Consider the following 26685-nt stretch of genomic DNA (forward strand, 5'->3'; position numbering starts at 1 on the left):
GCTGTTCTGGTATCCCAATTTTTCATAACATCGTATCGACCAGGAGAGTTTGATAACAAGATATTGTAAAATAACTCGGACCCCATCCAAGAAGACTCAGTGAAATTTTAGCAAGACCCTATTTTTTAAAACCAAAAAAAGAGAATGTATTTAAAGGGCTGATATTACAGGCTGGCACACAGCAAGTGCTCAATCGAAGGGACATTGCAATGCAGAGGAAATAGCCTGCTGGTTTTTATCACACCTGGGTTCCTTCTAATCCTAATCCTGTCACTACCGCTTAGTATGTCTTGGGTATGTCCTGACAACTATCTGAGCCTGTTTATTTTTCACATATGAGGAGACTAATCACTTACTGGTAGAACTGTATTGAAGAATAACAGAACACCAGGTTTCCAGGGTTTGGTGGTTTGTGCTCAAGTGATGCATAATTCTCTCCCTTGCCTGCTGGTCCAGAATGCAGTAGTCTGCACTTTCCTGATAATCAGCCTGTAGCCAAGGGCTCACCAGTCCTTCCTGTGGTTCCACTCTTAAGACTTGAATAGGTAAATTTGGGGGTGACAGATGTGACTCTGGGTCTAAAGATGCTTGGAAGTTTGAGGTGGGGGACAAAGACTGAAGCAATCTAATATCCATTCCCTTCAAATGTGTACAGTCTCAGGTAGATTGCTAGGAACTGAAGCCACATGCTTAACCCCAGCAACACCAGCTTGATTGTCTTTGCTGCCATCATCCTCCCCAGTCCCTTTGTGAGGGGCCCTGACACTGCTTGGGCTTCTCTGCACTTGTCTGATGGGGTAGACTCCCCCAGAGGTGGCTCATTATAATGGGGTATAACTTCTAGACCCCAGAAAAGGAGTTGGGTGGTGCACCCTTGATTGACACCTATCTTGAGGTTGCCACCTGTGAATAATGTACCAGAACCCTTTTGGATCATGGAATTCAATTGCTGGTGCTGGATGAGACTCATCATACAAAGGCAAGGCCCACTCAAGAGTGCTTCCGTTTAGGGGATTCCTCCAACCCAGTCTGCCCAGAAGTGCCCTAAGGTGAGGTCACACACCTAGCCACATTACCAACAGGTGCCTTGTTTTCCCTTCACATGAACAAGCTAGTGCTTACACTTTAGCACCAGCCAGGCTTGTGTTCTCTTCTCCATCATCCCAGGAGTGTCAAACTCATTTTCACCAGGGGCCACATCAGCCTTGCAGTTGCCTTCAAAGGGCTGAATATAATTTTAGGTCTGTATAAATGTAACTACTCCTTAACTAGGGGCAAGGACATCAGCACTGTCCCCAAATAGAAACAAGGTGTGGGGCAGGATTCAGCCTGTGGGCGTGTTTGCCACCTATGCTCTATCCCATCCCCAGAGCCTTCCAGACACAGAAAGCTTATCACTGTTCGCCCTACTCCTCCCACTGCCACCCAGGTGAGGATTTGTGGAATTGGATGAAAGATGTGTGACCTGCAGCCCATTGCAGAAATGTCTTGCCACTGAGATCTGTTGTGGACTGGTAAAGAAATCATCATGCTCCCAGTGACCCCCAGGTCTACCAGCAGCCTAGCCTCTAGTTGCATATTTACCATATTTTTCTGACAATAAGACACACTCCCCCCCAAAATTGGGGGGGGGGGTGCATCTTATAGTCCAAACGTAGCTTACCAGGCTCACTGGTGGGGGGGGGGGCGGCACGGAGGCCTATGTTATTTATGTTATTAAATATTTTACATCTTTTGCTTCAACTTTTTTTTCCCTATTTTCCTCCTCTAAAACCTAGGTGCATCTTATGGTCTGGTGAGTCTTACAGTCCAAAAAATTCGGTAGGTGTCCAAGAGGATTTGGTAAGGGGTCAGACCCCCACACCCCCAACCAGCCCAACCTACAGGGTGGGGGATAAATTGTTAGCATCAGATCTGTTATCATTAATTGCTTTTATTTCTCTTGTAAAACACAGTGGGGATTAAATAAAGGGTATTGGTTGGCCAGTTCCAGCTATTTGGGACTCTTTCCCCTGGAGCATGGAGGGAATAGTGTCAGGGGAGGAGTGGTGGAGGGGTTCTTTTAATATACAGGTGCTTCAGGGAAAAGCAAACCACTTTATTTCATCTGTATTCCCCCATCCTACTGGAACTGGCATGTGGAGAGTGGAAGGGGTGAGATCAGTCAATCAGTCATCAGCACTGTCATCAGCATTGCCAGAGAGGTCGAGGGCAGACATCATGGAATCAGACAGCTTACTGGCGAGTTTATCTGTAGATGGAGAAATGTGGGGAGTCACTTGGTGGCTGGCTTGTCAACAGGGGTCCTGCAGGAGCTCCACCAAACTCCCAAACTGGCTCACTTACCCCCAACATTAAATAAAATTGGTGGGCTGCTAGCAGCTGCTGCTCAACCTCAGGAAGATCCATTTGTCTATGTGTGAAATGATCGCCCCAACACAGATTCTACCTTAGAATGTCAGACTCACTGAATTCCAAGTAGTTCTATCCTTTCCTAGAATCAAAACATCCATTTTTTTACTGAACTGAACTTACTAGCATTCTGTCATTACCTTCAAGGCTCTCAAAGCAAAGGGACAGTAAGGACTTAGAGCCTAAATTCTCACTTCCCATCCTCCAGCCACACCCTATTGGTCCTCAGGAAAGCCTTCTCTGCTCACCCCTACCTCACTACCATCTCCAGACTGGGTTAGGCTCCTTCATTGTGCTTTCAGTATCTTCATGGTGAACACTCTGTTTTGTCAATGTCTGTTTTCTTGTTTTCCTCCCCACTCCCCAATAACACCAGGAGTTCCAGGGCTATTTCAGGATTCCCAGGTCTCCGTGTGGAACCAAGCCAAGAGTGAATGGTTAGAAACACAACCTAGTTCAAAAAACAGAATTTATGGGGCCCATCAATCCTAGGTTTTCGTTTTGGCTCCATTAAATACTAGTTGTCTTACCCTGAGTATGTCACTTAATGTCTGTAGGGCTCTGTTTCCTCACTTATCAAATGTAAGTGAGACTTTTGCACTGAGTTAGTGGAGATTAGGATAGCATGAAGACATAAATGTGTTAGCCACACAACAGACCACCACTAAAACGAAGGAGGAAATTTCCATGCAAATTGACATGGAAATATCTCTAATATATATATTGAATGTAAAATGGTGTGGCAAACTGTATGTTCAGTAGACCAGCATTTGTATAGAAGAGAATAAAAAGTATGTAGATGTTTGCCTGTGTACTTATCTCAGGAATGAGATACAAACAAATAACAGTCACCTCTGGGAGGACAGCCTGGATGACTAAGGGATTAGAAGGAGACATTTTACTGCATATCCTTTTCTACAATTTGGATTTTGAATATACTGCCTATTGGTAAAGTAAACATTATATATAGCCTATAAGCTTCCCATTACATAGGAAGCATCTGATAAATAACTGGAGGTTATCACAAATTAGGCCAGTGTTCTCCAACTGTAGTCCCCAGAGGAGTAACAAAAGCATCACATAGAAAGCAGTTAGAATCACAAATTCTCACTCCCCATGGCTAACCTACTCAACTAGAAATTCTGGGAGTGGGTCCCAGAAATCTGTCTTTTAACAAGTCCTCTGGCAGTTCTAAAATAACCTCAAGTTTGAGAACCACTGTGCCCATAGGGGAGCCTCTTAACCCATCCCTGCTCCCTAACCCTTGCCTGGAGGTGCTCACTCAGGAGCCCCTAATCAAGGCCCAAGGTGGACCCTTTTGGAGCACGCGGGTATTGTCTGGTAACCCCACCTGTACGCTTCTGCATCTTCTTCTTATTTTTCAGGGCGAATGCCAGAGCCTGGCCCTGCTGCAGGGGGTCCGTCTCCATGATCCTCTGTATCACTGGGCGGCGATCCACTGGGCAGACGTTCCTGGGGCAGTCATCCACATTGCGCTTAGCCCACCCCTTCTGATGATGGTTCGAACTAGTGCAATACTCAGTGAGCTCTCCAGTCTGGTGAGAGAGAAAAGCAGTGAGGTCTGGGCCCCCAAAGACATCTGCAGAGGAGGCAGGAACAGGTTTAGATAAGAACAGGGAGACTGGAACCATGCAGAACTTAGCTCCAACTCTAGCTCCACCATAGACTAGCAGATGCTTAGTTAACCCCTTAGCCACATTCTGATCATCTGTCAAAGGGGGTGGATAATGGGGAGCTTGCATGGCTTTCACAAATAAAATGAAAAAGTGTTACCCTCCCACATTTTCTTTAATTGGGCACATTTCTTGAAATTCTCCTATGGGGAGAACTTGCATGTACCAAAGCAGGCCTCCTCTCCCAGCCATACCAAGGGAAGCCTGGCCAAGGAGCAGCACAGGGCCAGCTGACCACTAGGGGAATTCAGAACCATGCTTTCCACACCCTCTGGCTGTGGTGTGGGTTGAGGAAGGATTTATTCTACTGAGCAGAGGCTAATGTGTAAAAGGGAGGGTGAACTACTCTCATGTGAGTACCGTTATTTTTGAAGGTTAGCCTGTGTCTGACAATAGAATCAGTCAGTGATTCTCAAGGAGACATCATCAATTCACCCAGTGGCACGAATGGCAGGATAAAATATTTGTGGTTATATGTAATAACTAAGTTAAAGTCTGGTTTTGCATGGTGAGAATGTTTTCAAAACTTACTTTACCATAATAAGCTTATTTAATTTTATACTACTGTCTTGTTTAAAAATTTGGCTTTTGGGAGAATCAGATAAAGTATATTATTGTGCTGTGCTATGCCTTTTAAAAACTGGTTAACCAAGCCCTGGCTGGCATAGCTCAGTGGACTGAGTCTGGGCTGTGAACCAAAGTGTTGCAGGTTCGATTCCAGTCAGGGCTCATGCCAGGGTTGCAGGCCACAGCCCCCAGCAACCGCACAATCATGTTTCTCTCTCTCTCTCTTTCTCCCTCCCTTCCTTCTCTAAAAATAAAATAAATAAATCTTAAAAAAAAAACTGGTTAACCAAAAACTATTAAAATATATACAGAGATAAAAAAAGAAAATTAAAAAGGGGAGTTACTTAATCAGTGACAATTGATATTACAATGATTCTTTGCTCAAGTGACCCTTCAAGGTCTTAAGTCAATTTAACAAATGTCTTCTGATACCTATTCTGTGCCCAGCGCTGTGCAGGGACATACTGGAGAAATGAGTCACATGCAGTCCCATCTTCAAGAAGCCAGGCTAAAAAGGATACAACCAAGAATACTACAAGTCAGAGTAAGTAAGAGCCAACTAAACAGACACAGTGTAAGTGGCAGAAGTTGAGGGAATGGTGGTGATCAACATACTTCTACTGATAGGAGAGTCACTCCTGACTAAACACTGAAAAGCACAGAACATACCTGGGCACCCAGAAAGGTGTCTGTTTGCCTGGAATTGAAGGTACATGTTTGTTGTAAAAGCTAGTAACAGAAACTTCTCTATGTGCCATGTACCATTCTAAGCACATGTATGTGTTCACACACAAAATATATATGCATATGTATACATGTACACACACATATTAACTATTTTTAGTATATACTGGGGAACTATTATAGGTCCCTGAGGAAAAATTGCTTGTTCTGGAGCTTATGGGATCAGTGAGAAATATTATCAGGGGATGCCCTTAAACACACAACTTCACACTGATCTTCCTATAAGCACCAGGGGAACCTTTGAAACAAAGTGAGGATGGGAATGGCTGGAAATCCTGCCACTGCCCCAGTGTGGACTCCATCATCTTTTATTTTTAAACCTCACCTTTATTTTTTAATTTATTATATTTTATTGATTATGCTATTATAGTTGTCCCCACTTTCTCCCCTTAGCTTCCCTCTACTCAGCAACCCCCACTCCATCAAAAAAATCCCCCCACTACTGTTCATGCCCATGGGTCAAGTGTGTAAGTTTTTTGGCTACTCCATTTCTTATGTTGTACTTTACATCCCCATGGCTGTTCTGTGACTACCTATTTGTACTTCTTAATCCCCTCGTCTCTTCACCCATTTCCCCATACACCCCTCTCGTCTGACAACCATCAAAACACTCTGTATCCATGATTCTATCTCTGTTCTTCTTTGCTTAGTTTTTTTGATTCAATTGTTGATAGATTTGTATTTTTTATAATTTTATTATTCATAGCTTTGATCTTCTTAAATAAGTTCCTTTAACATTTCATATAATAATGATTTAATGATCATGAACTCGTTTAGTTTTTCTTGTGTGGGAAGCTCCTTAGCTGCCTTTCAATTCTAGATGATAGCTTTGCTGGGTAGAGCAATCTTGGCTTGTAGGTCTCAGCTTGTCATGACTTTGAATATTTCTTGCCAATCCCTTCTAGCCTGCAAAGTTTCTTTTGAGAAATCAGCTGACAGTCTTATGAGAACTCTCCTGTTAAAGGCAGCTAATTTCTTTTCCCTTGCTGCTTTTAAAATTCTCTCTTTATCTTTAACCTCTGACATTTTAATTATGATGTCTTGGGGTGGGCCTCTTTTGATACATCGTGTTTGGGACTCTCTGTGCTTCTGCACTTGCATGTCAATTTCCTTCACCAAATTAGATAAGTTTTCTTTCATTATTTTTTCAAGTAGATTTCCAATTTCTGGCTTTCTCTTCTCCTTCTGGCACCCTTATGATATGAATGTTGGACCTCTTCAAGTTGTCCCAGAACATTATCTTTTCTTCTTGTTGTTCTGATTAGTTGCTTTTTGCTGCCTTATGCTCTAAATCATTGATTTCATTCTTGGCTTCAACCATTCTACTGATGTTTCCCTGTAATTTGTTCTTTATTTCAATCAGTGTACCCTTCATTTCTGACTGAATCATCATTATGCTGTCAAGGTCCTCATTAAGTTCCTTGAGCATCCTCATAACTAGTGTTTTGAACTCTGCATCTGATAGATTGCTTACCTCTATTTCATTTAGTTTTTTTTTATAGAGTTTTGATCTGTTCTTTCATTTGGGCCATGTTTGTCTCCTCATTTTGGCAGCCTCCCTGTGTTTGTTTTTATGTATTATGACTCTGTGTCTTGGTAGTGTGTCCTAATGTACTAGGTGTCCTGTAGAGGCCAGTGGCACAGCCTCCCTTATCACCCAGGCTGCATACTTGAGATGCTCCCTTCATGTTGGCTGAGTATATCTTCCTCTCATAGTTGAGTTTTGGTTGCTGTTGGCAAATCAATGGGAGGGATGTACCCAGGACAGTTAGCTGCAAGGACTGGCTGTGACCACTGACCACCAACTTCTGCCCTCTGTAGAGGATCAGCTGTGCAGGGACAGGGTCATGGTGTTCCAACGTGGACTGTAGCTATCCACTGGGTGCACTGGCCCTGGGGTTTCCCAGGTGGTACAGGCCAAGGTCATTCCCAACCTGTGTTTTGCCTGGGGCCACCCTGCTTAGCTGCAAAGCAATCTGAGATGGCTGCTACACATGCTGGGCTTGGAAATTCCCAGGTGAAGCCAAGCTCTGAATCTAGACAGGCTGCTGCTAATTCCAGCCTCAGGCTCACTGAAGCCAGCTGTTGTTTGTTTGAGAGGATTTAGGAAGTTGTGAAACATAATCCAAGACCAGCCATTCTTATGGAAAAGACGCAAGGGTGGGTCATAAATTGGGTGGGATGAAGTCTGGGGATCTCCAAGGCAGGCCTGACAGGTTGATGGAGTCTCAGATATTGGCATTAGCTTTCTGGCTTTGTGGGGGTAGGACTTAGAAAAGCAACAATGGTCTCTCCTTGCCTTGATGCCAGACACTTCAGTTTCTCCCTGTATGCCAGTGGTGCCTTTTAAGCTGCTACCCTGGTGCTGGAGCTCAGAGAGAGTGAGTCTAAGTAGGTGAGTCTGTGTGTGGGTTCTTTAAGAGGAATTGCTTAGGGGTCCAGCAGTTTCTTTGACCAACTCAATCCTCACTGGTTTTTGCAGCCAGAAGCTATAGAGACTAATCTTCCTGGCACTGGAACCCTCGGCTGGGGAGCCTGGTGTGGGCCTGGGACTCCTCACTCCCAAGGTATACCTCCTGAAATTTTATCCATGTGGTTGTGGGAGCAGCTCATTCCATGTCTGTGCCTCTCCTACCAGTCTGGATGGATGTGGTTTCTTTAATTCCATAATTGTCAGACTTCCATTCAACTCAATTTCTGATGGTTCTGAGTGATGGTTGTTCTATACTTTAGTTGTAGTTCTGATGTAATTATTCAAAGAGGTGAGCCATGTCTGCCTACACTGCCATCTTGACCAGAAGTGAAGCTTCATCATCTCTTAGAGAATGCAGATGACGGTTTCCTTCCTACACTCCCTGCCTCCACCTGACCCCTTTCTTTCTTACCTGATTTTTACCCCAGCTGCCAGAGTAATTCTTCTAACAAACCTGACCATGTTGCTTAAGAAATTCTTCCAGATGTTATGTAGCCATCAAAAATGAAGGATAGCTCTTTAAGTAATCATGTGGGACAATCTACAAGATGAATTCATAAGTGAAATATACAAAATGCAGAATATGAATAGCATGTTACTATTTGAATTAAAATAGATCTCTGTATCTGCTTTTATGTGTATATGTGTGTGTGTGTGTGTGTGTGTATAAAGATGAAATAGTTCTGGAAGGATACTCAAGTCTACTAATAGGGACTGCTTCCAAGGAGGGGGCAGAGTAGCTGGGAGACAGAAGCAGAAGAGAGACACTTTTCACTCTATACCCTTTGGTACCTTTTAAATTTTATATTAGGTACATGTATTACCTAGTCGAAAAATAAATAAGAGAAAATATTTTAAATAAACAAAATGGAAAAAAATAAAACTCCTTGACCCATAAGAAAATAACTAACTTTCAGGGTTTTCCTAATACCCATGGCTTAAAGTCAAACTCAAGGCCTTGTGTGATTTGACTCCGGATTCATCTTTCCCTGCCTCCACTCCACTCCAGCCACCCAACAGCCCTAGTCCTAGTAACTTTCCCAAACATCCCAGTTTCACCCTTTTGGACCTTGGCATGAGCAAAGGCTGAGCCCCTATACACAGACTGCTGCCACACCCTCCCTCAGAGAATTCCTCAGCCCTCAAGAGGCTTCCCTGACCCACAAGCAGTAGAGATTAGGGTCCTTAGATCCATGTTCTCCCAAATTCTGCCCCCACCCCTAGCCTGTGTGTATCCCATCACAGTGAAGATATGTGTGTCTGAAACACCCTCAAGTATGACCTCACAAAGGGCAGAGATGAGGAAACCGGCAGAAGAGGAGGCTGAAAAAGCTTCCAGGAGTCAGAGCACAACACACTTAGTCCAATAGGTTCTGGGGAGCAATTAACAGGGGAGGGGAAGCCATGAAAAGGGAGGTGACATGGTCAGATTGGGCCATAAGAAACCAAGGGACACATGTCCAGGTGACAAAGGACTGGAAATTTAGACTTGGTTTATAGGAATGGTAGAGACAGACAGAAGCTGACAGCTTCTCAAGAGACTTAAGAGGAATAAGCCATGAGACTTGGTGACCAACTGTGTATGAGATCCCAGATACTAGCTTGAGGAAAGAAAAAATCAGGGATACCCAGCTTTGCCACCTGAACAACTAGGTGGCTAGACAGGCATACCTGTTCTCTGGGCTAGAACCAGGCTAGGAAAGCTGCTTGAGAGAGCAAGCCTCCTCCTTGGACCTGTCACTGTTTACCAAAGGATGCAACCCACCAGGTGCCCAGGGAGGCCACAGGGAACAAATGAACAATGCTCATCTCCCCACCATTATAGGCAGACCTCATAGGAGCTAGATAGAAGGGAGAGACCACTTCACAGAGCCCTAAATAGAGAGGGTTGCCATGAAGAAATGAGACAAGTACCTTACAGATGGTGGTTTTATTTTCCAAAGCATCTGCTATTTTCATCATCGGAGAATGGAGCCACTTGATCTCCATTTCGAGCGGATCCATGTCACCCAATAGCTCATCAGATTCTCCACTGGCCAAACCTTTAACACAACCAACACCACTGTCAGGGCCCTGGCTCCACCCTGCTGCTAGCCTCCTGGTCAGACCTCAGTGGAAAGGATATGTAGACACTGCCCAGGGGAGTCAGGAGGGAGGCCGTAGGACAAAGGATTAAAAGAATGGGTTTTACAGTAGGGCAATCACCTGCTGGGAGCTGGTTTTGGAGCCTCAGCTTCCTCATCTGGAAAATGAGAATGCCACAAGCCCTATGACACAGAGCTGCTATGAGTCAGAGCAGAAGATTGCCTGCAATGTGCTCACCTGACACACAGCTCTGTAAATGACAAGCATTGGTATGCCCTCCCCAGGACCAGGCCGCTCTCTCCTTCCCTCTGGCCCCTTGCCTGAAGGTGGCCTCCCTTGCAAACTGCAAATGCGTCCATTGTCTGGGCCCACACCACCCTCACATTTGCTTGTAAATGTCCTTTCCATTCATTCCCTTCCCTGGACCGCTAATCCCTAGTCATTCTTCAAGATCCAATAGTACAGCCATTTCCCTTAGGAAACTCACTGGTAACCTCTCCCTCTTCTCAACTGCCCAGACTTTTATCTTTTGTCCAAGTCCACTCTCAGTGGCGGAGCCCCTCCTGCCCTCATATGCAGCCAGGGCCAAGCATCATTGTAAGAATGGGAGTGGGAATTCCTCCCAACCACCCCCAAATACAAGAGGAAAGTCAAGTTCAGAAAGGGGAGGCTGACTTGCCCAAAGCCATCTGGGAAATAAACTCTAAAGCAGTCAAGTTCTCTTATCCTTATTTGTAATCCAAGGACACCAACAGGCCCAGAGAAGGGAAACTATTTGTCCTTAAGAAAAACAGAGAAACTAGAAGGCAGGCCAGCCAGGGCTTTCTCTGCTACCCCAGAGTGTCCACAGACAGGCCCAGAGAGCACTGGGTACCTTTCTTTGGTAGGGTAGAGAAGGAGCCGTAAGCCAGGGCTGCCAATGGTGGTATCTGAAGAAAACAAATTTTCTTCCAGAGTTTTTGAAAGCCACATGGTTCAGTAACAGCTAATATTTACCAAGAAAGTAATTAAATATATATGTGCATGCCAGGCACTGTTCTGTTTTTATATATTAAATAATGAATAGATGTTATTGTCCCCATTTTACAAATTATGTCATTGAGACACAAAGAAGTGAAGTAACCTGTGTAGTAGCATCACACAGCTAACAAGAAACAAAACTTAGATTTGAATCCAGGCAGTCCATCCTTTTAATCACTGAGCTACTCTGACCTGGGAGAATCTTCAAGAACAGGGCAGGAAAGCTGGTTTGAATGTCACCTCTGCCTGCCACTGACTATGCATCATTCAGCAAATATCACCTGTCTGTGACTCAGATGCCTCACTCAACAATGGAGGTGAGAATGAAAATCTAGGAATTAGACATGCTGTGGCTAAGGCAAGGCCTATGGCAGCAGGAGAAGGGGTTTTTGAGGGAAGAGTCTCAGTCCACTCCAGGTCCCAAGAGACAGGAAAAGGAAGCTTGCATTTCCTGAACAACTCACTCTGTACACAGTACTGTGTTAATTTTCTTCCCTATATACCAAGAGCTCACAACTTCCCCATGGCCCAAATAAGAATTCTCCACCCTATGGGTGAAAGCATTAAGCTTAGAGCTGGTTAAACAATTTTGTGAAAGCCAGAGTAGGGCCAGAGAAGGGGGAGATCAAATACAGAATTTGCTGTCGGGTCCATGTGGCTCCACTACAGCAAGACCAAGTGCAGCATAGGCCAGTCCACTCGCCCTCACTTACATTCCATGGTGTCTTCGTTGGCCTGCTCTGTATCCTCAATGTCGAAGACTTCAGTCATCTCCTTAACAATCTCAGCACTAAGATGGGTGGGCAGAGTGTGGGTGGCTGGTGGAAGTGTGTAGAAGCTGATCTTCCCACTGTATTAGGAGGTGGGAAGAAATTGGTAGTGATGTCATTAAGAGCAAATCACCAATCAAAGACAGAATGAGTTCCCAAGTCAGAAACAGTGAGGGTGAACAACCAAACCCAGCCGGTGGCTTCTGAACAAGAGGTTGAGTCATTGGTTAACCCGACTCACAGTGCTACAACTCAGTCACTTCATGGAGCCTCACCCCTCCTCCTACCCCTCCTCACCTCACCCAGTCAGCCAGGACTGCTTTGGCTGCCTCCTCCTGATTATATATGCCTCCCTTCTTCTTCTTCCCCAAGCGCTGGGCCACTGCAGTCAGAAAGTGCTCAGTGGTCTGGAACCCAGAAACACCATAATAGTTGGAAATCTGGTAAAGAGAGGAAGGAAAGAAATCACAAAGGAGAACAAAGGGCCGTTATATTGGGGTAGTACATGAGCCAGAGCCCTGCATACCTCCTCTAGGTTGCAGCGTTGCAGGATGGTCTCCACTGGGGTCACGGGGTCTGCCAGCTTCTGAACGTGGATGCAATTGCGCAGAATGGTGCCCACCTCTGAGTTGGGTCCTGGGACAATGCCTGGTGCATCCAGCAGCCTGATGAACTTATCCAGGTGGACCTCCTGCATGAACCTGCGCAGGAGAGATATCAGAAGATGCAGGACACTGATGAGTCCAGACATGTCTGGCATCCTCTAGACTATAGGCACACATTTGGGAGAAGGTGTGAGGAGTGCATGGCATACAGATGATGGTGGAGAGATGTGGGGCCAGAGCCTCTGGGGTCCTACAGACCTGGAACTGAGTCTAGTCTAGCCCCTGCCACTGGGGACTGAACTGCAGGACCGTGGGTCAGTGTTTGACTCTCTGAGCCTCAGTTGCTTCACCTAGGAAGTCAAGCTGCTTAATTCATAGCCTGTTCTGGTGTGGCTGTTAGGAGGCTTCAAGGAACTAACAGGGAGGGGCCATACAGCTGGGTGCATAGACCACACCTAGGGTGTACCAGGTAAATACGGACTACTAATGAGACTCCCATGACCAGGGAAGAATCAGATGCTACTCCAAAATAAGGAAAGGGGCATGGGCCGAAGGCATGAGAGTAGGGGGAAAGGTAGAGTCAGTGGAAGTGGGGGAGCAGGCATGTGCTTACTTGGTGACCCCAGGAACGGCTCCCACACTGCAAGCACGGCTACGCTTCAAACTATTGATCAGGCTGCTCTTCCCAACATTAGGAAGGCCTACAAAAGAGTGGCAGGTGGCTCAGTGCAGGAAGGGCCCTCGGGAACACCTGGGCCAGCCTGTGTGTAGGCACAGGCCAGGGCAGTGACCAGGACACAAGGAAGCCGAAATCAGAGCCTGGACTCTTGCCTTCCCGCCCCAGGCCCTGAGCAAGTCCCTACATGGCCTTCTTACCCTCCCCTCCATTTGTAAACACACTGGGTCAATGTGTCTCTCTCTCCAGAAGTGACCCCTCCCACCTATAACCAGTCTGGGAAAGGTGCTCAATGCAAAGCCTTTGTGACAGGATCCAACAGAGGATGCACACTGGGAAGTGTCCATGAAACAGAAAACTGTCTGTACTGGTATGTAATTAACCGGGGTAGGGTAGGGGTGGGAGGCTCATCTCCAGATGTCTATTTCTCTGAGAAGCTGTCTGCTTGTAGTGTTTTACTGTTTGGGCATCTATGAGCACCTCCGGACCTGTGGATGTCTTTGTTTCTCCCTTCCAGGGTCTCACATTATCACAATTCTCTGTGTCCTAGAAGTTACACATCTACTGCTCTTTCACAGATGTGCCTGTATGCGCGCAAGTCTCTCTACATATTTCCATTTCCTTCTCCCTCTCCCTGTGTGTCTGCATGCACACGTGCACCTTGTTTGTTCTCATTCTAAATATGTGCTTTTTCCATTATTTTACTTTCTCTCCTACTCAGTCTATCACAACTCTGTACATCTCTGTTTATAAGCATCTCTTTACCAGTTTGTCTCACTGTCTCTCATTGTAGCCATTGTCCTCTCTTCTCCTCTCCACCCCACCAATTCTGCCTCTCTGTATAATTTCTTCCATGTCAACTCCACTCACCTTCATTCTGTCAGTGGGCTGGTCTGTCTTCATGTATGCTCTTCTGTGTTTCATTGTCTCTTTCTCTCTCCCCGTCCCGAACCCCCTCCCTAATTCTCCCCTCTCTCCCTCTCTTCTCTATGCATATATATCTATCTCATCATAGACATGTCTGTGTATTTGTCTCTGTGAATCTGGGTGTGTGGCTGTGTCTGAGGGCCTAGTATATCTGGGCACATGTGTCTCTCTTTCACTCTATTTGCTTGAAAGAAGCAGAGTTGGGGTGAGTGTGTAGGAAGGGCTTGGTTTGCATGTGTTTTGCTCCTGGGTCAGTCGGTCTGTCTGTCTCTAGAGGTGCCTCCTCTGGCTCTACACATGTGGGTCCGCACTTGTGTTTATGGATCTATATGTGTGCATAGGCCTGTGTGTTCCTGTGTCTCCATCTTTGTTCCTGCTTGTTTCTACATGTATGTCTCTAAATCTGTCTCTTTGTCCCTGTTTGTCTCTCATTCTTTGGGTATGTGTATGTGTCTGCCTCTCCATATACATGTGGTGTCTTTAGCCCTCTTATGTCTCTCCTTGCAGAACTCTATGCACATCTGTCTCTATGTCCATTTGGTATTTCTTTCTGATCATATGTCCATCACTCTGCATGCCTCAGTCGTTTAAATCTGTCTCCCCTTTCCACTGGCCACCAACCTTACCACTTGGCTTCCCAATTCCTTTTCTGTGCCTATTCAGGTATGTATATCTATACCTTTTTTTCTCAATGTCCAGCTTTCTCTCCAATGTCCTTCTCTCTTGACTTCACTTCCTCTCCCTGATGGTCTACTTCCGTCTCTCTCCATTCCCCTATTTCAAACTTACCATCCTTCCCTTGGTGCCCTGGGATCCAGACAGGCCCAGGTTTGAGCCTCAGCTCTGCACTGCCTCACACAGAGCTAAGTCCTTCAAATCCCTTTGTCATCTATGGGCCTCAGGGTTCTCATCTGTAAAAGGGAAATGTTCACCACTCCTTCCCCCAGCTCTGGTAGGATAAGATGGTGTCAACTCCAAGCCTAGTCCCGTATACTTGGTCCATGGTTCTAAAACTCAGTGCACAGTAGTGATTCTGAGTATGTGTTCCTGTGTCTGCTGACCCAAATTACAAATCATGAAACCCTTACTGAACTGCTTCACTCTTCCCCAAAAAAGGTGATATGAAGTTTCCAGAATCCTTTCCCCCAAAGAAGCCCCTTGCCGAGGAAGAGCCCTGTGACCTCCTTACCCACAACACCCACACGGATATGGGTGCGCACTTCCCCAAGGCGGCAATAGTTCCCCAGAACCCTCATGAGGTTTTCGGCTCCAAAGCAGGCTTTGCTCTTCAACAGTGACTCAGAGGCCTGCTCCACTGGCACACTGCAACGATTCTAGAAAAGGAGGGATATTACAGAAGAGGCATCAGGTGGAAGAGATGTGGTGTGAGCCCAGATTTTCAAATTTCAGAGAAATTTTCAGGGTCTGTCTGTGATCGTAGAGATTCCCAGCCCAAAGTAGATTTCTCACCCAGGTTCTAGACATCTGCCATTTCTCTACTGCCCTCAGAGACCCACAAATTCTGTTTTCCACTGCCTTCTTTGTCCCTGCCTCTGCCTACACATGTCTCTTGCTGCCCTTAGCAGGAAGAGGATGACATCCTAGCCTCAAGCCAGGCCAGAATGGACTTCCAACTCTTCCTCTCACAGGTGTGTGCCCAGCAAATCCTGCTTCCCTTCTCAGGGCCTTGGTGCCCTCGTCTGCACAACAGCGATGCCCATCACCCCTGCCTGCAAAGGACAAGGCCATTCCAGCCTCCATCTCTTTACTCCTGATACCACCTCCTCTGACCAGAATGCCCTTCCATCTGTCTCTTTCCTTACTCACCCACCACACCACTGCAAAATTGAAATTAACCTAAATATCCATCAATAAGAAACAGGTTAATGAGATATAACTTTGAAGTAGAAAACAACTAAAAGAAACCTGATAGCAAAGAATTCTTACATTTTTGCCATCAAAAAGTCAAAAAAATTTAATGATATCATGTCTTCCAGATTAGCAAAGATTAAAATATTTAATGATATCAAATGTTGGCAAGCACAGAAGGAAATAGGCCCTCTCACACATCCATCTACCCCATTGGCAGGGAGATAAATGGTACAGTCACTTGAGGGGTGCAATTTGTCAGTGTTTAGGGAAATATAAAATGCATAAAGCCTATGACCCAGCCTCTCCACCTCAATACGTAACCTATACAAACATGTGCAAGAGTGTGTGTTGACGTACTGGTTATAACAATAAAAAATGGGAAATTAATTTTATTGAGCATCAAAAGGTAGATCTCTATAAAAAGATCTCCAAGGAAAATAAAGCAAGCTGTAGGATAACACATTATACCTACAAACACTATTTTCCCTTTATATATACTTTCCTGTAATATATAAAATACAGAAAAATATCTGGATCCCTTCATACTGACAATGGTGGTTACTTCTGATTATATATGGATAAAGGAGATTGGAATTAGGGGTAATGTTGAAGAGGTATTTAAGTTTTAGCTATATTAGTTTTTATTTGTTCTACTTTACTTTTTAATAAGTAAGTTTTACACCTGGTACAAAATTGAAAAAATGTCCCCAGCACCCAGTTTCTCCCCCTAGAAGCAACCAATGTTTCAGTATACTTTAATATTTTACAATAAAAATGTATTTGTGTTAATGATACAATTAGAAAGTAATGTGATGTTTTAAAGAGAAAACAAATAGTCATGTATTTTAAAATTTAACAAAGTTAACTAACTGTATTTTCCAATTTGTATTACCCTTATATCTTTAAAAAAATGTAACCTAAAGAGTAATAATGTAGGAAGAAATGGAATGAAACTAATATTAAGTCATTCAGTAAAGCAAAAATCTCCAAGTTGAAGGCCCAATTCAATTACCACAGAGCTGGAGACCCCAGTCCAAGTCATGATTCCCCATCCCTGGCCCCAGACTACCCTGAAAGGATCTAGATGTCCCTTGGGTCCAGCTTACCAGGTTTTTGACCTGATGCTGAGTGCTGGCCTTGAAAGCCACGGTTGGCAGCTCATTCCGAAGGTAATCCAGCCACTTCTCCACAATCTCCTTGGGGACCAGGTCTGGGGAAAACAGGAACAGATAGAACTAGTAAGAACATGAGCTCAATGGCTCACTCCAAAGAGGCATCTACCTGTAGCCAAGGCTAGGCCCACCTCCTGCCAACAGATATCTCCCTGACCCTGCCACTCCCTGTCCAGTCCCAACATCAGAGTTAGAAAGGACATCCTATTCTAGGGGACCAGCTGGCCTTTCTTGGTGGGACCTCTATTCCATCAAGGAGAATGGGAAAACTAGTTGTTCCCAGATGCCTTTCTTCCAAGCCAGGGTGCCCAGCATGCCAGAGGCCTCCCAAAGATTATGCTTCCCATCCTTACTCTGAATCATTCTAGTATGGACCAAATGTCAAGAATAGCATGGACAAAAATGACTACCATTTGTGAGGTACTGACCACACATATACCAAGAAATTTATTATTCTCATAAAAACCTTATGTGGTTAGGAAAATCACAGCCCATTTTACAGCTACAGAAATGGAAGCTCTTGGATGATATAATTTGTCCAAGATTCCAGACAAAACAGCTCAACTGGGATCAGCTTCGGAACAACCTGAGTGGAAAGGAGTGCAGCAGAGACTTGAGAGGGTTAGCTGGGTGCCCACGGGCAGCAGCACCGCAGAGATAATTAAGCACCCAGTTGGACCCCCGAGAAGAATGGGGTCTAACCCCTAAACTAAGATTCCCAGCCTAGAGCACCAGAGTCCAAAAAGTACACAGATAGCAAACCAGCAGCAAGAAGCGGCAGGGTTGCAGAGATAGATTGCTGGAGATGCAAGAGCCATTTAAAAGGTCAATGCACAAATTTTCATTTCCAGCCACTACCCTGAGCTCTGGCAAAGGTGGCAGCAGAGTGGGCTGGTGACACCTGAGAAGAGACTAAGGACTAAAGCTTAAGGGAGAGAACTGCAAGAGTAGACGCCAGGATCAGGTACTGAGTCATCCCCCATATGCAGCAGCCATCATGCTCAGGCAGACCACTCCCCTCCAAGCTGCAGCAGCCTGAGGGGAAACAGTAGCCTGATGCCAGGATGGTCTCTGCCCTGGCCCTTTGATGCTTAAGCCTGACTGATGAGTGCAGAGTGACCACATTAACAATTGAAGGAGATAGCTAGGGACAACAAATCACTGGAAGTATCCACAGGCTACCTAAGGTCAGATGGGGTCAACATCTGACATCACCAGAGGCAGATCCAGAAAGAAAAAACAGTGGTAAATACTAGAGGCTCCTGAGATGAAAACCACTGTGGTCTTCTCCATGATTTGTGATATTTTCTTTCATGCATAGCTTTTTCACATTCATTTCTCATCAAGCAAATTTGTACATATTAAGTCACTAGATTTTATATTACAGTGTATTTCAATTAACATAGTTTGCCCTTTCCTCCTCTTAGCCTATTTTACCTTCTTTCCTTGCATTATTTTCATTTCAAATTTTGTTTTCTCTCTTGCTACAACTTGTTTCCATTCCGCATTCTTACTATTTCTCCCCAGTCCAGACACACAAAACCAATATTCTTGTTAATAATCATCTCACATCCTTTTTTCCCACTCTTAAAATACCCACGTTCTCTCTCCACCTTTAACAATCTCTACTAGTTGGTTGTGAGTAGGGTAGTTGTTACTGCATTGTTTTTCAAATTTTATCTCTAGACCTTCACTATTCTATATTTCAAATACCAAATTTTACTGGTCCCCTTCTCCTACACTTTTTTTTTTCATCTCAAATTTTAATTTTGCTGTCTTAGCCTGTTTTTTTGTCTTTATTTCTCTTTCATGCTGCCTTTTTATTTTTCTTTAATCTTTTTCTTTTTCTGTTCTTAATTACATCCCAAATTTTAATTTTTCCCTCTCTTAGCCTTGTTTTTCTTCCTCACTCTTAGTATTCCCTCTACCTCTATCATTTCAAAATCACTTCCCATTCCTCTAAACATCTCTTACAATTTGTTTCTTTTTTCCACTCTTATTCCCATACCACCTATATTACTTTTAGCTCATTTGTTGTTGATAGTACTATGGCGGATCTTTCTCTCCAATGCAGCTCCTATATTTTTATTAATTATTTACTATTTCTCCTTTTTCTTTCTCTCTCTTACTTTATTTTATTTTACATTATTTTAGTTTCTGTTTAAACCTAATACTATGTGATTCCCTTCTCACACTCCATTCCACATTCTTCATTCCCTTTTTTATTCATGAGGTAAATTATACCTTCTCTCATACCATTGTTCCAACTCTTGTTATTGTTTCTCCCTACATTATCAGAATCATTTTTCTTTCAGTAGGTCATCTCATATTGCTCTCGCTTCTTATAACTGTCTTAATCTCTTGACACCCTTATTAACCTGGCTCATTTGCTGTTCATAGTGGGATTGTGGGGGGTAATTATATTTGTGAGTATGGGTTTGTTTCCTGGGCTGTGTGGTTTTGTACTAGCAGCACCTGCACAACAGCACATAAGACATGGTGGGTGTAGTGACCATTAGACAATGAGCTGGAGAAAAGGACCCACTAAAGAATGACCCAACAATAATCAAAACCCAATTACATCCAGAGAACCAGCATAAAATGTATAAAGGGCATCCTAAGAGCATCAAGTTCAGGAGATCAAGAAGACTGCACCACTGAAACTCACACGCCTCCTACCATAGAAGTTCATAACACAAAGTCAAAAAGTCAAAACAGATCAATTTAAAAAGCAGAAGCAAGCAAGAAGGGCCCTACAAATAATGGGAAGACAAAGAAACAAACCCCAATCAAAAGGAAAGGAAGAATCCTCAGAATGAAATAGAGGCAAGTCAACTATCAGATAATGAATTCAAAGCAATGGTTGTAAGGAAGCTCAATGAGCTCAGTGTGAATTACCAAAAAGTACAGGGAAACTACAAGGAACTTACTACAAACTATATCAGCATAAAAAGGGACATAGCAACAATTAACAAGGGCCAAGAGAAAATGAATACAACTTCTAAATTGAAGAATACAGTAGAAGGAATCAAAAGCAAGCTAGATGAAGCGGAGGATTGAATCAGCGAAAAGGAGGACAAGGTAGAAAAAAACTCCCAAAAAGAGCAAGAAGAGGAAAAAAGACTCAAAAAGAGTGAAGAGAGGTTAAGAGAACCACAGGACAACATGATACATAAGAATATCCATATAATAGGGATACCAGAAGGAGAAGAAGAGCAAGGGATAGAAAAGCTGTTTCAAAAAGTAATGATGGCAAACTTCCCTAATTTGATGAGAGCAAAAGCCACACAAGTTCAGGAAGCACAGAGGGTCCCAATCAAGAGGAACCAAAAAGGGCCCACTGCAAGGCACATCATAATTAAAATGAAAATATTCAAAGTCGAAGTCAGAATCTTAAAGGCACCAAGGGAGGAACAGGAAGTAACATACAAGGAAGCCCCAGTACGGCTAGCAGCTGACTTCTCAAAAGAAACATTACAAGCCAGAAGGGAATGGCAAGAAATATTCCAAGTAATAAAAAGCAAAGGCCTGTAACCAAGTCTACTCTACCCAGCAAGGGTCTTATTTAAAATGGAAGGCCAAATAAGGACCTTCCAAGTCAAGGGGCTAAAACAATACACCTCCACCTAACCAACACTGCAAGATATGCTAAAGGGACTGCTTTTAGAAGAGGAAGAAAAACTGAGAGGAACATAGGTATGAAGGGAGTAAAATGGCAATGAATAAGTACCTATCAATAACAACCTTGAGCGTAAATGGATTAAATGCTTCACTCAAAAGACATAGGGTATCTGAATGGATAAGAAAACATGGCCCACACTTATGCTGCCTGTAAGAGATTCACCACAGAACAAAATATCTATAACAGACCGAAAGTGAAAGAATGAAAAAAATATTCCAAGTAAACAGACAGAAAAAAAAAGCCGGGGTAGCAATACTTATATCTGACAAAAAAAGACTTCAAATCAAAGGCCATAAAGAGAAACCCAGAAGGACACTTCACAATACTCAAGGGAAGAATCCATAAAGAAGACATAAACAGCCCTGGCTGGTGTAGCTCAGTGGATTGAGTGCGGGCTGCAAACCAAAGGGTTGCCAATTCGATTCCCAGTCAAGGCACATGCCTGGGTTGCAGGCCAGGTCCCCAGTGGGGCCTACGTGAGAGGCAACCACACACCAATGTTTCTCTCCCTCTCTTTCTCCCTCCCTTCTCCAATCTCTAAAAATAAATAAATAAAATCTTAAAAAAAAGAAGACATAAACATTAAAACATATATGCACCCAATATAGGAGCACCCAAATATATAAGGAAAATCTTGGAAGACTTCAGAAAGATATAGACAACAACACACTTACACTAGGAGATTTCAACACTCCAATGTCAACAATGGGTAGATCTTCCAAACAAATATCAACAAGGATATTGTGGCATTGAACAATGCCCTAGATCAAATGGACTTCCCAAAGAAGCAAAATATACATTCTATTCAAATGCACACAGAATATTTTAAAAGATAGACCACATGAAAGGACACAAAACAAGCCTCAATAAATTCAAGAAAACTGAAATCATATCAAGTACTTTCTCAGACCACAAGGGCCTGAAACTAGAAAACAACCTCAAGGAAAAAACTCAAAAACATTCAAACTCATGGAGATTGAATAGCATGCTACTAAACAATGAATGGGTTAAGAATGAGATCAAAGAAGAAATCAAAATGTTTCTGGAAACAAATGAAAGTGAACTCACAACACTCTAAAACTCATGGGACACAGCGAAGGCAGTCCAGAGAGGTAAGTTCATAACAATATGGACCTACCTAAAAAAGAAAGAAACATTTCAAATAAATAACCTAACCCTACATAGAAAAAAACTGGAGGAACAACAAAAAACAAAGCCCAGAGCAAGTAGAAAACAGGAAACAACCCAGATCAGAGCAGAATTAAATGACACAGAGACTGAAAGTACAGATCTAAAGATCAATAAATTCAGGAGCTGGTTCTTTGAAAACATAAACAAAATCGACAAGCCTTTAAGCAGATTCATCAAGAAAAAAAGTATAAAAGACACATGGACAAAAACTAGCGAGGAGTGGAAATGGGAGGGAGGTGGGGTGGGCTGGGATGGGAGTAAAAGACAGAAAACTGTAAAATCAATAAAAAGAAAAAAAAAGTGAGAGGACCCAATTAAACACAATCAGAAATGAAAGAGGAGAGATTACAACTGATACCACAGAAATACAAAGGATTGTAAGAAATTACTATGAAGAACAATATGCCAAGAAATTTGAAAACCTAGATTAAATGGACAAATTTCTAGAAAAGTATAATCTTCCAAAACTCAATGGAAAAGAAGCAGAAAGCCTGAACAAACCAATAACAGCAAAAGAAATTGAAGCAGTAATCAAATCTCTATCGTCAATTAATATTCAACAAAAGAGACAGAAGCATAAAATGGAGTAAAAATAGCCCCTTCAACAAATGGTGTTGGGAGATCTGGACAGCTACATGAAAAAAAAGGAAACTCAACCACCAACTTACACCATACACAAAAATAAACTCAAGATGGATAAAAGACTTAAATATAAGTCATGATACCATAAAGTCCTAGAGGAGAACATATGCAGGAAAATCCCAGATATTCCATGCAGCAATATTTTAACTAATATGTCCCCTAGAGTAAGGGACATGAAGGAAAGAATAAACAAATAGGACTTCATCAAAATAAAAACCTTTTGTACAACTAAAGAAAACATCAGCAAAATGAAAAGGGAACTAACTGTATGGGAAAATATATTTGCCAATGATAATTCTGACAAGGGTTTGATCTCCAAAATATAAAAAGAAGTCACACGACTCCACATTACAAAGACAACCAATCAAATTAAAAAATGGGCAAAGGACCTGAGCAGATATTTCTCCAAGGAGGACATCCAGAGGGCCCAGAGACATATGAAAGGATGATCAGCATAACTAGCCATTAGAGAGATGCAAATTAAAACCACAATGAGATACCACTTCACATGGGTCAGAATGGCCATCATAAATCAATGAACAATAAATGCTGACAAGGTTGTGGAGAAAAGGGAACCCTAGTGAACAGTTGGTGGGAATGCAGACTGGTGCAGCCATTGTGGAAAACAGTATGGAATTTCCTCAAAAAACGAAAAATGGAGTTGCCTTTTCACCCAACAATTCCACTGCTGGGATTATACCCTAAGAATCCTGAATCACCAATTCAAAAGAACCTATGCACCCCAATGTTCACAGCAGCACAATTTACAATAGCCCAGTTCTGAAAGCAACCTAGGTGCCCGTCAGGAAATGAGTGGATCAAAAGACTGTGGTACATTTATACAATGGAATACTACACAGCAGAAAGGAGCTCCTACCCTTTGTGACAGGATAGATAGAACTGGAGAGCATTATGCTAAGTGAAGCCAGACAGTGAAAGACAAATACCATATGATCTCACCTATAAGTCAAACCTAATTAACAAAACAAACAACCAAGCAAAATATAACCAGAGACACTGAAATTAAGAACAATCTTAGAGTAACCAGAGGGGAGGAGGAAGGGAAATAACAGAGGAAAGAAAGGAAAGGGTCATCAAAGAACATGTATAAAGGACCCATTGACAAAGCTGAAGGGGGGTGGAATTGAAAGTGGGAGTGGGTGGGGAGGAGGAAAGTAGTGGTGGGAAAATGGAGACAACTGTATTTGAACATCAATAAAAAAATGATAGGAAAAAGAAAATGGGTATTCACATTCTGGAAAGGTAAGTTCATACAATTCTTCTAGAAAGCAGGTTGTATAACGTAACAGTTAAAAGAGGAACACTCTTTGATTCAGCAATTTCATTTCTATGTTTTATTCCTATGATGCTTATCACATGAGTGAGAAAATGTACAAGAATGCTTCCTGTGGCTAAATACTTATCAATATGAAATTAGTTCACTAACTAGTGCTACACCCATCCATCTAACATTATGCGGCCATTTACTTATGCACTTGGAACATGTTCTTATCAAAATTTTTATTAAAAATTTGGAAGATAGAGGCATAGGTAAACACACTGTGCCTCATCGCACAACCAAAAGAAGGACAACAATTTAAAAACAAAAAACAACCAGGACTGACAGAATCGAACTGTATGGAAGTCCAACAACCAAGCAGTTAAAGAAGACATTCATTCAGACTGGTAGGAGGGGCAGAGACAGGCAGCCGGGCAGAGAGGATTCATGGCAAGGCGGCGTCTGGTGGACCCAGGGAGGTGGTTGATTGTGGAATGGGGCATGCAAGGCTGTAGCTGGCCAGCAAGGCAGCAGCGTACAGATCCAGTGACATGGTGGATTGCAGACTGGGCAGTCCCACATTCATGTGCAGAGAAACAACTGGGTAGCAGGATAGACTACGCAACCCAGGACTCCAGCACCAGGAAATAAAGCCTCAAAACACTGATTGAAAACACCTGTGGGGTTGAGGTGCCAGGAGAAACAACCAGCCTCACAGGAGAGTTCAATGGAGAGACCCACAGGGTCCTAGAACACACACAAACCCACCCACCCAGGAATCAACACCAGAAGGGCCCAATTTGCTTGTGGGTAGCAGGGGAAGTGAATGAAATCCGGCAGAGAGCTGAGCAAGTGCCATTGTTCCCTCTCAGATACCTCCCCCACATACAGCATCACAACACAGCCATGTGGGTTCCCTTGCCCTGGTGAACACATAAGGCTCTGCCCCTCACCATGTATAACAGGCACGTCAAGACAAAAGAAATGGCCCAAATGAAGGAACAGATCAAAGCTCCAGAAAATATACAACTAAGCAACAAAGAGATAGCCAACCTATCAGATGCACAGTTCAAAACACTGATGATCAGGATGCTCACAGAATTGGTTGAATTTGGTCACAAATTAGATGAAAAGATGAAGGCTACGCTAAGTGAAATAAAGGAAAATGTACAGGGAACCAAGAGTGATGGGAAGGAAACGGACTCAAATCAACGGTGCGCACCAGAAGGAAGAAACAAACATCCAATTAGAAAAGAATGAAGACACAAGAATTGAAAAAAACGAGGAGAGGCTTAGGAACCTCCAGGACATCTTTAAACTTCCCAACATCCGAATTATAGGGGTACCAGAAGGAGAAGAGGAAGAGCAAGTGGGAAAGTTATTTGAACAAACAATAAATGAGAACTTTCCCAATCTGGCAAAGGAAATAGACTTTCAGAAGTCCAGGAAGCTCAGAAAGTCCCAAAGAAGTTGGACCCAAGGAGGAACACACAAAGGCACATCTTAATTAGTTTACCCAATATTAAAATTGAGGAGAGAATCCCAGAAGCAGCAAGAGAAAAGGAGACAGTTACCTACAAAGGAGTTCCCATCAGATTGTCAGCTGATTCCTCAAAAGAGACCTTACAGGCAAGAAGGGGCTGGAAAGAAGGATTCCAAGTCATGAAAGACAAGGACCTCCATCCCAGATTGCTCTATCCAGCAAAGCTTTCATTTAGAATGGAAGGGCAGATAAAGTGCTTCTCAGATAAGGTCAAGTTCAAGGAGTTCATCATCACCAAGCCCTTATTATATGAAATGTTAAAGGGACTTACCTAAGAAAAAGAGGATAAAAAGCATGTACAGTAAAATAACAGCAAACTCACAGTTATTAACAACCACACCTAAAACAAAAGCAAACTAGGCAAACAACTAGAACAGGAACAGACCCACAGAAATGGAGATCACATGGAGGGTTATCAACAGGGGAGTGGGAGGAGGAGAGAGGGGGAAAAGGTACAGAGAATAAGTAGCATAGATGGTAGGTAGAAAATAGACAGGGGGAGGGTAAGAATAGTATGGGAAATGTAGAAGCCAAAGAACTTGTATGTACAACCCATGGACATGAACTAAAGCAGGAGAGGGGGGATGTGGGTGAGAGGGGGTGTGCAGGGTGAGGGGGAGTGAAGTGGGGAAATGGAACAACTGTAATAGCATAATCAATAAAATATATTTTTAAAAAAGAAAAAAATTGCAGTGGGGGGCTTGGTGGTGGGAAAAGAGGCCAAATGGGGGACATCTGTAATAGTGTCAACCATAATTTTTTTTTAATTTGAAAAAATATAGCACAAATGGTATCAAACCTAGACCTGAATGACTCCTGAGCCCATGCCCTAGTCCTGGGGTTCCAGCTTAGGGAAGACAGAAACTTTCCAGGATTGGCCAGTTAGATATAGCTCAAAATGGCAAGAAGGGGGAAATCAAAGGCACAAAGGCTTGAACTCCATTCCCCACTTCTGCTACACTCTGTGTGCATCTTTAGACAAATGATTTCACCTCCCCGATACCTGGCTTTAAAAACTGGAACAAAAATTCCTACCTTGCACAACTCTTAAGCATACCACTGAATTGCTCGGTCTCAGGATCTGGTCTGAGCTAATCTTTCAAGGAGGCCTGGCCCCTGCCCTGCCTTACCTACTCCTTCTCAATACCCACCAATCTTATTCAAGACCAGGACCAGCTTCTTGTTGCCTTCTGCCTGCAGGACAGCCTCCTCCATCTGGAAGCAGCGACAGCCCAATGGGTCCCTGGCATCCAGAACTTCCAAAATCACATCAGAGTACTCCACCACCTGCAGGGCAGAGGATGAGAGATGAAGGCAGGGAAAGGACTGGG

At 43.4% G+C, this 26685-nt stretch overlaps 1 protein-coding gene across 2 annotated transcripts in view; it reads right to left on the bottom strand.

The window, feature by feature from the left end:
• Positions 1–1913: 1913 nt before the first annotated feature.
• The window catches only part of GNL3L (G protein nucleolar 3 like), a 47048-nt gene continuing 22276 nt past the window's right edge, over positions 1914–26685 (bottom strand). For both annotated transcript variants that reach the window (XM_045832844.1, XM_045832853.1), the window contains exons 7-16: positions 26506–26641; positions 16952–17055; positions 15163–15307; positions 12984–13071; positions 12292–12466; positions 12063–12205; positions 11709–11845; positions 9805–9932; positions 3764–3968; positions 1914–2251 (exon numbers count right to left, since the gene is read on the bottom strand). In XM_045832844.1, the coding sequence (XP_045688800.1) occupies positions 2169–2251; positions 3764–3968; positions 9805–9932; positions 11709–11845; positions 12063–12205; positions 12292–12466; positions 12984–13071; positions 15163–15307; positions 16952–17055; positions 26506–26641 (1344 nt within the window). In that variant the 3' untranslated portion in view covers positions 1914–2168. The remainder of the gene's footprint in view (positions 2252–3763; positions 3969–9804; positions 9933–11708; positions 11846–12062; positions 12206–12291; positions 12467–12983; positions 13072–15162; positions 15308–16951; positions 17056–26505; positions 26642–26685) is intronic.

Source organism: Phyllostomus hastatus, unplaced genomic scaffold, assembly GCF_019186645.2.
Source record: "Phyllostomus hastatus isolate PE091 unplaced genomic scaffold, TTU_PhHast_1.1 phas_contig_10, whole genome shotgun sequence".
Taxonomy (NCBI): domain Eukaryota; kingdom Metazoa; phylum Chordata; class Mammalia; order Chiroptera; family Phyllostomidae; genus Phyllostomus; species Phyllostomus hastatus.